This window comes from Chlorocebus sabaeus, chromosome 14 (genome assembly GCF_047675955.1).
Source record: "Chlorocebus sabaeus isolate Y175 chromosome 14, mChlSab1.0.hap1, whole genome shotgun sequence".
Lineage (NCBI taxonomy): Eukaryota > Metazoa > Chordata > Mammalia > Primates > Cercopithecidae > Chlorocebus > Chlorocebus sabaeus.
Window position 1 is genome coordinate 102,072,065 of NC_132917.1, and position 13,774 is coordinate 102,085,838.

A 13,774-nucleotide genomic window follows, 5' to 3' on the forward strand; every position below is an offset into this window, starting at 1 on the left:
AAAAAAAAAAAATCTGCTTAAACTCTAATCAAGAAAACTGGTTATTTCGAGTCAATAATAAAAATTAAAATACATCTTTCGTCCTTTTAATTGTAAAGATTAAATTGTAACTGAAATCAATATAACAGATTCTCAGTCTGCCTACTCATTTTCCTTAACAAGGCAATGAAGAACTTAATGCTCATGTGCAATATAGAATCTTAGGTTTTTATTTGTAGGAAAAAATAAACAGATTTCCCTCCCCATCAAGGCATCACAAGAAATGAGGCAATAAAGGGAAAAATGCAAATCCTAAAGTCATCTAGTGACTTTCTCCTAATTCTAAACAAAGAAAAAGTGCTCTCAGGTTTTGAAATCTCCACATACAACACAGATGGGCAAAAAAGCTATAGACATCTCAGTTACAAGTTTCAAGTTCTTAAAAAAAAAAAAAACAAAAACCAAACCTTTCCTCCAGGGAAAGCCCATGTGATCGATTACCGAATTGAATTATACAGTTCCACTTCAACTAGTCTAAAATTGATGTGCTTAGCCAAAACTTTGAAAAATAGAATTAACCAGTTTTTTACAGTACCATAGCAGCCAGTCTGTTATACAGAAACACCACCTGTCCTTTACATTAGAGTACTTGCCCCAGTTGTCTTTGTAAGTCTGAAGCAACACACTGTTCATAGTAAATTTTAGTAGATAAATATATGAGGACTAATCGAAAAGTCTCTTTAAGAAGAAAATATCTTAGTCCTTTGTATATCAAATCAGAATCTAATAGGTAAAATAATATACATTATCTTCAAATATACAAATTATGTGCTAAAGTAAAAAAAATAAAATGTCCTTTAGTTCAAGCCAAACTTCTGCCGGTGCCACTTCAGTGGGCACGTGCGCTAGGAGATGGGTCCTCCATGCCGAGAGTCACTCCTGCCGGCTTCTGCAAGAGAACGACACAAGCTACTCCATCAGGAGAAGAGGGCAGCATATTCCGAGCTTCAACTACACAAACACAGTTACTCACTTGGAGACAATTCAAGATGGTAAACAGAAAACTTTTTTTCTTTTTTTTGAGATGGGGTCTCACTCTGTTGCCCAGGCTGGAGTGCAATGGCGCCATCTCGGCTCACTGCAACCTCCACCTCCCAGGTTCAAGCAATTCTCCTGCCTCAGCCTCCTGGGTAGCTAGGATTACAGGTGCCCACCACCACACTCAGTGATCTTTTGCATTTTTAGTAGAGATGAGGTTTCACCATGTTGGCCAGGCTAGTCTCGAACTCCTGACCTCAGGTGATCCACCCACCTCAGCCTCCCAAAGTGGAGAAAACACCTTCTCCAGGGTCTACCATTACATGCAGGATTAGAGGCATGAGCCACCATGCCTGGCTAACAGAAAATTTTAAATAAGACATATATGGAAAACTGATAACCCATTGATAGTCAACAAGAAAAATTGGTAAACATCTTTGTCATATGAGGAGTTTTCTAGCATTAGCCTAGCCAACATTAATCTCATCAGAAGATCAGTCTTTAAAGACAGTCAGAGATGGTGGTACCAGAAGATGTTCCCAAAAGTTGAACAAGTAGCTAAGGTGATGGTGACGCTGCCACCAATGAAAATAGCCAGTATTTATATTGACCCTAAGAGGTAGAGATTAACACGTCACCAGCCCTGGTGTATAGATGGCAAGGAAGAGGAGGAGCTGGTACTGAAATCCAGACAGTTGCTATTACTAGGTATACAAAAATCACTCCACACAAAAGGCTCTTAGAATAGAATACTTCCTTAAAGATAGCAGTAGAACCCACTACTTTTTATTTTGCCAATTTAAAGTTTCTCTTTTGAGACAGGGTCTCACTCTCTCACCCAGGCTGGAGTGCAGTGACATGATCATGGCCATGGCTCACTGCATCCTTGACCTGCTGGGTTCAAGTGATCCTCCTACCTCAGCTTCCCAGACAGCTGGGACTACAGGCACATGCCACTATTCTATACCCTGCTAATGTTTTGTAGAGACAGGGTTTCTGTACGTTCCCCAGGCTGGCCTCATGCGATGTAATCTGCTCCCCACCACCCCACCTCCAAAAGTGCTAGGATTACAATTGTGTGCCACCATGTCCAGCCTAAAGTTTCTATTAAATGGTGAAATAACATAAGTAATCTCAAAATGTTTCCTCTTGCTTTATAAATATAAAATGTGTATTTACTGTTTAAATTGACAAAAACTGCATGTATTTATGGTACACAACATGATGTTCTGAAACATGTATACATTGTGGAATGGCTAAATCACACTAATTCATGTGCATTACCTGACATATTTATTCAAAGTGAGAACATTTAAAATCTACTCTTTGGGCATCTTTCAAGAATACTATGCATTGTTATGAACTGTAGTCACCATGCTGTATAATGGAGTTCTTGAACTTACTCCTAACTGAAACTTTGCACCTTTTGATCAGTATCTCTCCAATCCCCCCAACACCCAATCAAATATTTTGCAATCCCCCACCCAACCAAATATTTTGCACTCCCTTCAAGGAGGTGAAGTAGGTGGAGAGTGACATAACTGGACAGTGGAAGGTGCACTTCCGCAGGAAAACACCTTCTCCAGGGTCTACCATAGTAACTTCCACACTCATTTCCTAGTTGCTCCTAAGAGTCTAGTAAATGTTTTCTCAACTATAAGTGAAACTACATTTTATTCTGGAGGTATGAATGCCTGATTTTTCTAATTTAGTTTTTCAATTTATATTGTTACTGTTACAAGGCTGAAAGAACATTAACAGATAAAGTCAACTTGCTGATGCACAATACTTGGGAATTTAAACAAAGGACAAAGAGAGAAAAACAGAATGTGAGCCCCACATGGGGTTGGGTGGGGAATGGGGGAAACTGGCTGCTTCAGAAGGTATCTGACATTCTGCCGCTTTGGAAACCTAGCTGCTTCTTCCACCTTCTTTATTTCTACCCATGATTTCAAATTGTATTATCTTTGTTCTAAGAGGGCATTTCAGGAGAGCCAATGGTAAACTGTAATGCACTGCAAGTTAACAAGGTAGCAAGAATGCAGAAAACTCTGGAGGCTGCTCTTGAAGGACATTTAGTCAGAATAAGAGTCTTAGTATCTCCAAGGTGCTCATGTACTAGAGAAGGCAAAGTTAGTTTTCTTTCTGGAGTTGGAAGACAATGGCAAAATCACACAGGTATGCATTCTGGCTCCATATAAAGACATTCTTAAAACTAAGAGCCATTTACCAACAGAACATGCTGCTTTGTAAGGTGGCCCAGTCTTAGCTGGAGAGCTGGTTAGGAGAATGCCTACACCAATCAATCGCTACCATTTTATAATTCTCCGAAATCTATTCTCCTTTTTTCTTCCACAATGCATTCTTTTCTTCCTCTGGTGCTGTTAATACTTACATTGTAATATTTCTACCTATTTTTGCCTCACGGATCCTAAATGTGCCACAAAGAAACTGACTCAGTTTCAATCTTACTGCTTTGGAAAAATATGCTTCCTCTTCTAGGAGGACAAAATTCAAAATCTGAAGCATCGATTCTTCCCATTTAAAATAACCTTAAAGTGAATCCAATTCCAATAAAAATTCTGATGAGATTTTCTTTTACTTGGCAAAATGGTTTTAGAATTAATCTTTAAAAAATGTAGAATAGGCCAGGTGTGGTGGTTCATGCCTGTAATCCCAGCACTTTGGGAGGCCAAGGAGGGCAGATCACCTGAGGCCGGCAAATCACTTGAACCCAGGAGGCGAAGGCTGCAGTGAGCTGAGATCACGCCACTGTGCTCCAGACTGGCTGACAGAGCAAGACTCCATCTCAAACAAAAACAATAACAATAACAATAATAATAATATAGAATAGCCCAGGAATTCTTTTTAAAAGAAGAATAAAGATGAAGGAATTTGCCTTGCAAATATCAAAACATATTATTTGTAATTATTATTCACTAAACAATATTAGGACAACTGATTAAACACTTAGGTTTAACAAGTGGAATAAAAGGGAAAAAATAGATTAGTTAAATCTCTCCTCACACTTTAAACTATATATACTAAGATTTCAATGTAAAATACAAAACCCACAAATACTCGCAAAGTACAGGTCAATATCTTTATAATCCTAAGAAAGGCCTTCCTAAGTCAGCATGCGATCAAAGGCAGAATCATGAGAGAACGGGAAACTTAACTACATAATTTCTATCTGGAAAGTACAATGAAAAGCCAAAGGATACAGAAACTGGGGGAGAAATACACAAAATATATGACAAAGCCCTAGTATTTTCAGTGTATAAAAAGCTCTAAGGATCAATATGAAAAAATTACTATCTTCATAAAAAAATAAGCAAGGGATAAAATAAGCAGTTCATCAAAGAATAAAGATGACCAATAATCTGAAAAGAGGATTAACCTCATCGGTAATAAAAAAAAAATGTGATTAGTCTAGACAACATGGTGAGACTTCATCACTTCAAAAAAATTTAAAAAGTTAGCTAGATGGGGTGGCACGTGCCTGTGGTCCCAGCTACTTGGGAGGCAGAGGTGGCAGGACTAGTTAAGCCTGGAAATTTGAGGCTGCAGTGAGCTGTGTTCTCATCACTATACTCCAGCCAGGGTGACAGAGCAACACCCTGCCTCAAAAAGTAAAACAAAACACACAAAAAAAAAACAAACAAAAAATACATGCAGTTCACTACATTTTACCTATCAGAGTGACAGAAAACAATTAGACAAGTGGTAAGTATACATACATAATGATTTCAAAGTGCTAGTGATAATAAACACCCATGAAAAGTTTCAAGAAATTACAGAAAATTCAAAATGTAGTACTATGTAGCTGTAAAAAATCACCTATTTATCAACATAGAAAGACCTTCATACATTAAGTAAAACGTAGGTTATATTTAATTCCTGGTTATTTATTCTTTGATAGCTCAAACTCAAGCAATCCTCCCACCTTAATCTCCCAAAGCCCTGAGATTACAGGTGTGAGCCACCACACCTGGCCACATGCCATTGTTTTATAATTTGCACACCGCTCACCTAGCAATGCCGTATTTTCCCCTGCATCTCCTTTAAAGCTGGCATCGCACTGTGGCTCCGATTCAGCAGGGGAGGCTGATGGTGGGCTGCTCTCATCACTTCCGTCATCCTCTGGTAAAGTTAGACTCAAATTTGCAGCCGGATCCCTTCCAGAAGGAGGTTCTGGAGCAGGCATGTCCTGGACATCCCCAGGCTCTCCCTTGAGAATTAGAACAGAAGAAAAACATGATCAAAGCTTATCTATCATCTGGCTCGTAAGTCACACATGATATTACGTACTTCTATACAATGAATCTGGCAAAAAGCACAACAAAGTCTCCCTTATCTAGTATCACAAGAAAATTAATTCTTTCTCGACAACCAACCTCCTAAGGCCTACATGTTTTTTATTCTAAAACACATTTCCCCTCCATGATACAAGCAATGCCACCTTTTAAACTATTGACAGAAAGTGAAGCTTTCCTCCACTTCCTTGCCTTCCTGGACAGAGGATATGAGGCCATAGCCATGAACTCTGATTACCGCCCTGTGCTTGTTTACAGTGAGGCACTAGGGTTTCAGAGATAAACAAGGCTTTTGAACAACAGATGCCTTCAGACTGTATTATTTTCTTGAAAAAGTTACTCTGGCTCCTTCCATATGGACAGGGTGGTGATCAGCTGTAGTTTGCCTCCACCTTCCCTCCCGCTTCCATTTGCTGCTTTAAAGAAAGGAAAACAGTGAAAGTGGAGGGCTGGAGACGCTATCAGCAACACTACATTAAGTCTCGACATTTGGGGAACAGCTAGAAACCTCATTTGATTAATACCAGAGTCAAAGCTGTGTTGTAAGTGGATGGAACTCCTGGTAAAGTGACTTATTAGATGAGGGGTTGCTGCAGGTTCACTATGACCATCTGGCTCAGCATCTCACCACTGCTTCAAGTAAAAACACCACTCACAGGCACTCCACCTCCCTCCACTGGGCTGCGCCCCCAAGAGCCCTGCTCCACCTGTGTTCTAGAACCTGCCCCTCCTGCCTCACCAGCAATGTAACGCCCTCCCATCCCTGCTCCTGACACACCAAGCAACAAATCCTGTGGCTGTGACATCACAATACCCAAACTTCTGCCAGCCTAGCCCCAACCTGTTTACTTATATCTGCTAACTTAACTACCTGCCAACCTCCAACCCTGTCTGTTCACTCCCCAGACATAGCATTAGCCTCAAGACTTTGGTGTGTCTGACGGCTAATGCAACACCCAGCTCAACTGCCCTCTCAAATGCACTTGCACCACCTTCCAATTTCTACCTGGCAGCAGGCCGTGTGACCCCTCCTCTGTGCTCCCACAGGCAGCACTTCAAACAGGCCTCTTTGGCCGTGTCGTGTCTGTGTGCGTGCCCTGACCCCCCACCAATCCAGAAAGTGAAATCCTTAAGAGCCCGTGAGGGGAAGGGCTGTGTCTTACTCATCTTTGTCTCCCCAGAGCCAAGTGCAGATCTAGCACCTCAGATGTCATTTCTTTGACCCATCCTTGCCAAATCAATGAAAACAAGTGACAAGGATCACTGAAATAGCTGTAAACCTTTAAAGTCTGTGTGGTGGACTGAGGCTGACTCTCACTACAGTTATGGGGAAATAGAGAACTAGTTACTCCAAGAGGGCACAGCATGGCTAACTAAAGCATCCACTGCAGGAGGGGGTCAACAGGTCCACAGAAAAGGGTGTACTGTCTAAAGATTCAAAACTCAAAGACAAGACAGTAAGTTTCTGAGGTTTAATGTTACTATAGGTTCTGTTCATCAAAAAATAAATTAGGCATTCTGGGGATACATATTCTAGCTTTCTGAAATTAACATTCTAAGAAAGCAACTCAACCTTATGTGAGATGAAGAGTCTTAATTTTTAATATATGAAATATATAGCTTATTTCCACAAACAAAACTCATGAGGATTAAAGTCCCTGTGCTACAGTCAGTGAAATTCCTTTCATACAAACATCCAGAAATGAAAAGCATGTTAAACTACTGACTGATGAAGAAAACAACTTCGAATATGCTTTCGAGTGTATCTAAGGAAGGAAGAGTTCTAAAACCTTGCCAAGAAAGAAATCCATCAAACTCCCTGTATGCTATTATTTAAAATGCTGTCCCCACAAAGGCTCATATTCTCATCTAAGCTACAGTTTCTGGAGTAAAGAGGGATGAGCCAGGTTCATTAAGAAAGCATGTTATGCCATGCTAAACACAGCTACAATTATTGAAAACCATGAATATGTGAAGAAATTCTAGAAGAGAGACAAATTTTCTGGACATCAAAATAGTCTCAGTTTCTAGTAAGACCATTCTTGAACACTGACCCCCACCTTCCTGTGAGCACACAGTGAAGGCGTTCTGGAACTCACATTTAAAAAACAATTCAGTGGCCAGGTGCGATGGCTCATGCCTGTAATCTCAGCACTTTGGGAGGCTGACGCGGATGGATCACTTGAGGCCAAGAGTTTGAGACCAGCCTGGCCAATTTGGTAAAACTCCATCTCTACAAAAAATATAAAGAATTAGCTAGATGTAGTGGAGTGCACCTGTAAGCTCAGCTACTTGGGAGGCTGAGGCAGGAGAATCACTTGAACCCCGGAGGCAGAGGTTGAAGTGAGCCGAGATCATACCACTGCACTCCAGCCTGGGCGACAGAGTGAGGCTGTCTCAAAAAAACAAATGAATTGTAATTCATAGGGAATGACAGCAGTTCTTAAGGAAGCGGTCTCTTAAGCTAGAAGATGAGGAGGCATTTTAAACAGACTGCAGTCTGGGAAATAAGTCTTGTTTAATGGGTCAGTTCTTTAATGATGCCACTATAGAAGCTTACATGACCATAATGGCTTAAAGCTGCATAAAATGATCATCATTAAAATAAACCCAAACTGCAGTTTCTAATTCCACAATAAACCTATGAAAAACTCTAAAAATATGTTTAGCAACAAGATGATATTTGATAAATTATTTTCCCCAAAGATCTTTATTTAAAAACTGGTTTTTTTTTTTTGATTGATTGATTGATTGAGACAGGGTTTCACTCTCGTTGCCCTGGCTAGAGTGCAGTGGCATGCTCTCAGTTCACTACAACCTCTGCCTCCCAGACCCAAGCGATCCTCCTGTCTCAGTCTCCCAAGTAAATGGGACTATAGGAGCGTGCCATCACATCTGGCTAATTTTTTTTGGTATTTTTAGTACAGACAGGGTTTCACCATGTTGGCCAGGCTGGTCTTCAACTCCTGACCTCAAGTGATCTGCCCACCTCAGCCTCCCTAAATGCCAGGATTACAGGCATGAGCCACCAAGTCCAGCCTAAAACTGTTTATCTTCTAAATGAGAATACGTTGAGACATTAATAGATTGTATGAAGACTCTAAAACCAATAAAAAATATAACCTAAACAAATGTATTCTTTCCCTCTATGTTCCCCTCTTTGGGTAGGGTAATAGTTAAGTGCTCAGACCCTGGAATTAAGCAAACCTTATTTGAAAGATGAGTTCCCATTAAATAACTGTATGACTTCAGGTGAGTTATTTAGCTTCTCTAAGCTCAAGTTTCCTAATTAGTAAGATGGGAATAGTGACAGCACTTATACAGCAACTGTGAAGATTAGACATAACAAGGTATGGAAGGCATTTGTTCAGCACGTGGCTAGCTATTCCTATGATTTCCTTTCCATTTTGCCCCCGTGTCTTCTGTGTAAGGCCCTGTGACCATCAGTGATGAACCAACTTCAATGCAGGACAAACTGCCCCAGGTCTATTTGATTCTGAAACCTAGGAATAGGGAATAATATTTGATGTTAAGAAGTATTGGCTTTGGTTTCTTCACATGTAGAATGCACATATTAAGCCAGACAACCTACGCGGCTCCTTCCTTTTCAAATATTTTATGATTCTTGTTTATATAAAACTAGCATATATACATTCTGTGGTGCAGCATAAGTAATTACAAACTCTCTGGGAAACATCTGAGCGTATTATTCTATCATCACAAATTATTGCACTGATTTTTTTGGACTGCCTTAAGAAGTCGTTTTTAATAGTGAGAATATTTTCTTCAGAGAACCACAAGGATATTAGGAGCCTTTCGCCCGTTCCTCTTGTTTCTAGTCAATAATGAAACTGAATCACTCAGGAAGAACTGGGGCAGAGATTGAATATAAACAAAAACGTAACAAACCCAATATCCTAGGGCTTTGATGACATCAAGTTTACACATTGGACATGTTCGGTGATCCAAAAGCCATGGGTCAATGCATATTCTATGAAAAATATGCCTAAAAAAATTAAGTATGTGTTAATGTTTTTAAAATCAATGTTTATATAACTTATAAAGGACATAAGACATTCTACCAACTCATCCTCTCATTACAAGTTAGCTGGCGTCAAATCAACAGTCTACTTACTTATCATGTCATTATTCTCTCTTCCATGTGAAACAGAATCTGGCACTTCTCGGGAAAATTTCCCTTCACCCTACAAAAACCATGGCTTATTTATGCCCTCACACTAGCTTGTACATTTTTATGTGCCTTTGTAAGTTATTTGAAAAATTTTTGGGAAAAAACGTGGCATAAATCAACTAGTAGTAATAAACAAACTAATACTAAACTGGCAGTACCTTATATAAGTCCATAAAATGACTCAAATGGAAATACAACAAAAATATTAACAGATCATCTTGCAGTGGTAGGCTTACACAGGCTTATTCAACAGTTTTTTTCTCTCTTACACAGTTTTGTATACACTCCATTTTTCTATAATGAACACCTATCACTTTCAGAATTAAAAAAAAGCATATATAGCCGGGTGCGGTGGCTCACACCTGTAACCCCAGCACTTTGGGAGGCCGAGACGGGCAGATCACAAGGTCAGGAGATCGAGACCACAGTGAAACCCTATCTCTACTAAAAACACAAAAAATTAGCCAGGCGCGGTGGTGGGCGCCTGTAGTCCCAGCTACTCAGGAGGCTGAGGCAGGGGAATGGCGTGAACCCGGGAGGCGGAGCTTGCAGTAAGCCGAGATCGCGCCACTGCACTCCAGCCTGGGCGACAGAGACTCCGTCTCAAACAAAAACAAACAAAAAAAAAAAGTATATATATTTTCTTCTTTTGCTGATTTGTCTCAGTTGGCTGACTTTTCCTCCTATGTGATAAATCTATTTTCTACAAGTGATGAAGAAAAGGAGTTAAGATTATAGTATGGGTTTCAGAGCCAGACAGGCTGGGCTCAGACACGAGCATGCCATTCAATGGCTGGGACTCTGAACTAGGTTCCTACACTCTCTGCCCCACACCAGGGGGGTACAACTGTGTGCACAACTGCGCCAGGCACAGAGCTTACTTGGTCACTGTTTGGTATTATTACTGTTGTTTGAAGACTTTTTTTTTTTTTTTTACAAACAGAAATCTGCTAGTGGAATTAAAAGTAACAGTACTTGCGGCCAGGCATGGTTGCTCACGCCTGTAATCCCAACATTTTGGGAGGCTGAGGTGGGTGGATCACCTGAGGTCAGGAGTTCGAGACCAGCCTGGCCAACATAGTGAAACCCGCTCTACACTAAAAGTACAAAAATTAGCTGGGTGTGTTGGTGGACACCTGTAATCCCAGCTACTCAGGAGGCTGAGGCAAGAGAATCACTTGAACTCGGAAGACGGAGGTTATAGTGAGCCAAGATCACACCCCTTGCACTCCAGTCTGGGCAACAAGAGCAAAACTCTGTCTCAAAAAAAAAAAAATAAATAAATAAAAAAATAAACCAGTACTTAAGAAATAATTTTTACAAAAACATAAAAGGAACATGTTGGCTTTATTGGGAAATTTGTTACATAAATAAAGCACAGGAGAAAATAAGGGAAAAGTCAAAAGCCCGGTAAGGAGACCAGGAAATGTGCACATGTGCCTGCATTTGAGGGTCAGGTCCAAACTCCAGCTCAGCCACCAGCATGACCTAGCACTGCTCGTCTGTGCAGCTTCCTGGACATTGTTTTTAAGTTAGAAAGACTTGCCCTAAACCAGCCTGGAGTAAAAACTCTTTTCTCTACTTTAATAACTTTCTACATGACATGATCAACTTACACTGACCCAACCCAGTTTATTCAGCACCCGTCATACCAATCACATGTAAATGTTTGTAGGTTTAAAACCAGCTACCTTTAATCAGGAAACTTTCATTTGGTTACCCTGATATGCATGACTGCATTTCCTTCACACAGTTATCAATCTACTATAAAGTACTTGGATATATAGTAAAGTACTCTGCAAACAAAGCAAAATATAATTATATACTGACTTGTGACTTGCTTCTAATAGCTGTGAAGTATAATTAAAATTCATCAGACTTAAAGCATACCATTTCTGCACACAAAATGAACCCTTTTAACAAAGCAATTCTTTTAAAAAAGTTATCAATTAAAGTATCCCATTACTTATTTTGGAGACAGAGTCTTGCCATGTTGCCCAGGTTGGAGTGCAATGGCATGATCTCAGCTCACTGCAACCTCTACCTCCCAGGTTCAAGCAATTCTCATGCCTCAGTCTCCTGAGTAGCTGGGATTACAGGCATGTGCCACCATGTCTGGCTAATTTTTGTATTTTTATTGTAAGAGACGGGGTTTCCCCATGTTGGCCAGGCTGGTCTCAAACTCCTGGCCTTAAGTAATCCACCTGCCTTGGCCTTCTAAAATGCTGGGATTACAGTCATGAGCCACCACGCCCAGCCTTTCGTTCTATTTTTTTTTTTAAAGCAACTTCCTGCTACTAAAACAAAACCCTTAGTGTAACCAGAATAAAGGAAAAAAAATTTTTTTTTTTTTTTGAGATGGAGTCTCACTCTGTCACCCAGGCTGGAGTGCAGTGGCACAATCTCGGCTCACTGTAACCTTTGCCTCCCGGGTTCAAGCAATTCTCCTGCCTCAGCTACCTGAGTAGCTGGGATTACAGGTATACGCCAACACACCCGGTTAATTTTTGTATTTTCAGTACAGATGGGGTTTCACCATGTTGACCAGGCTGGTCTTGAACACCTGAGTCAGCTTCCCAAAGTGCTGGGATTACAGGTGTGAGCCACCTAGGAATACTGATTTTAAACAACCTTAGAAGGAACGCAAGTCCAGGGTGCAAATAACAGCAAACTACTGCCCTCCCCAACCCACTTCCTTTAGGCTGTTTCAGGCCCTTCTCCCGGGTCTCTCATTTTTCTTGTTCTCAACACAGCTTACTTTTTGCACTGCTAAACGTATAATGTAATTCCTAGGATTCTGATAAAGCCTTGCTTAGAAGACTAAAAGCCAATCTATGACAAAGATACTTAACGAGTCTTAATGTAACCTAAGAATCTCCTAGGTAAAGCAATCTTAAAGAGCAGTGAAGACACTACATTTAAAATCCAAGCTGCTTTTCTAAAAAGAGGAGATGATCACAAATAACAAGATCTTCGTATCATAAAAAACAAATAACTATTTTGTCAGACACCTAAAACTTGTCAAGTAATTTTTAACATCTCAGTAGGTAAAAAGAACATACTTGCATGGCAGAATTCTAATAATATCCTTTACTTTGAAATTTTCAATACACACTGCACAATTTTCAGCATCAACATCAATTCCCTGTAACAAGAAAAAGAAAGTGTTACTACATTCTTGGTACATAGTATATCCCTTGGTAAACTCCCTACATCCGGACTACAACAATGATGAATTCCCTTCTACAAAGTGGTACAACCAGCAAAACTAAAACACAAATAACTGTACTTGGTGTTTACCACTATTAGGGGATTATCTAAATAATATGGTTGAAAAGGAAAAAATTTCATTGTCTGCTTAATCAGATATGAACAGTGTTTAAATAGTAATACACTGTTCATATGTAATTACTGTATTTAAAAATATATTTAGCCATGTGCACCACCCATCAATATGGAAGCAGTAAACATTTTATTTTATTTGTTACTGTTTTAATTTTTTTTTAAGAGACAGGGTTTTGGCCAGGTGCAATGCCTCACACCTGTAATCCTGGCACTCTAGGAGGCCAAGGAGGGCCGATAATGAGGTCAGGAGATCGAGACCATCCTGGCCAACATGGTGAAACCTCGTCTCTACTAAAAATGCAAAAATTAGCTGGGCATGGTGGCGCATGCCCGTAGTCCCAGCTACTCGGGAGGCTAAGGCAGAAGAATTGCTTGAACCAGGGAGCTGGAGGCTGCAGTGAGCCAAGATGGCGCCACTGCACTCCAGCCTGGGTGACAGAGCGAGACGCCACCTGGAAAAAAAAAAAAAAAAAAGAGAAAAGAAAAAAGAGACAGGGTCTCACCGTGTTGACCAGGCTGGTCTTAAACTCCTGGACTCAAGTGATCCTCCTGCCTCAGCCTCCCAAAGTGCTGGGATTACAGGCATGAGCCACCATGCCAGATGTTCGATTTTTTATGTAGATATTGTTATCAAAGACTGTATTAAAATGAACTTTCACAGCCAGACACAGTGGCTTATGACTGTAATCCCAGCACTTTGGGAGGCCAAGGCAGGCGGATCATGAGGTCAAGAGATTGAGACCATCCTGGCCAACACGGTGAAACCCCGTCTCTACTAAAAATACAAAAATTAGCTGGGCGTGGTGGCGGGTGCCTGTAGTCCCAGCTACTCAGGAGGCTGAGGCAGGAGAATCGCTTAAACCCGGGAGGTGGAGGTTGCAGTGAGCCAAGATTGCACCACTGC

At 40.5% G+C, this 13,774-nt stretch overlaps 1 protein-coding gene across 1 annotated transcript in view; it reads right to left on the minus strand.

Moving 5' to 3' along the window:
• Positions 1-186: 186 nt before the first annotated feature.
• RNF149 (ring finger protein 149) overlaps positions 187-13,774 on the minus strand; it is a 32,939-nt gene continuing 19,351 nt past the window's right edge. Inside the window, exons 4-7 of the mRNA XM_008008206.3 lie at positions 12,588-12,670; positions 9,243-9,339; positions 5,050-5,248; positions 187-928 (exon numbers count right to left, since the gene is read on the minus strand). Of these exons, the coding sequence (XP_008006397.2) occupies positions 885-928; positions 5,050-5,248; positions 9,243-9,339; positions 12,588-12,670 (423 nt within the window). The 3' untranslated portion in view covers positions 187-884. The remainder of the gene's footprint in view (positions 929-5,049; positions 5,249-9,242; positions 9,340-12,587; positions 12,671-13,774) is intronic.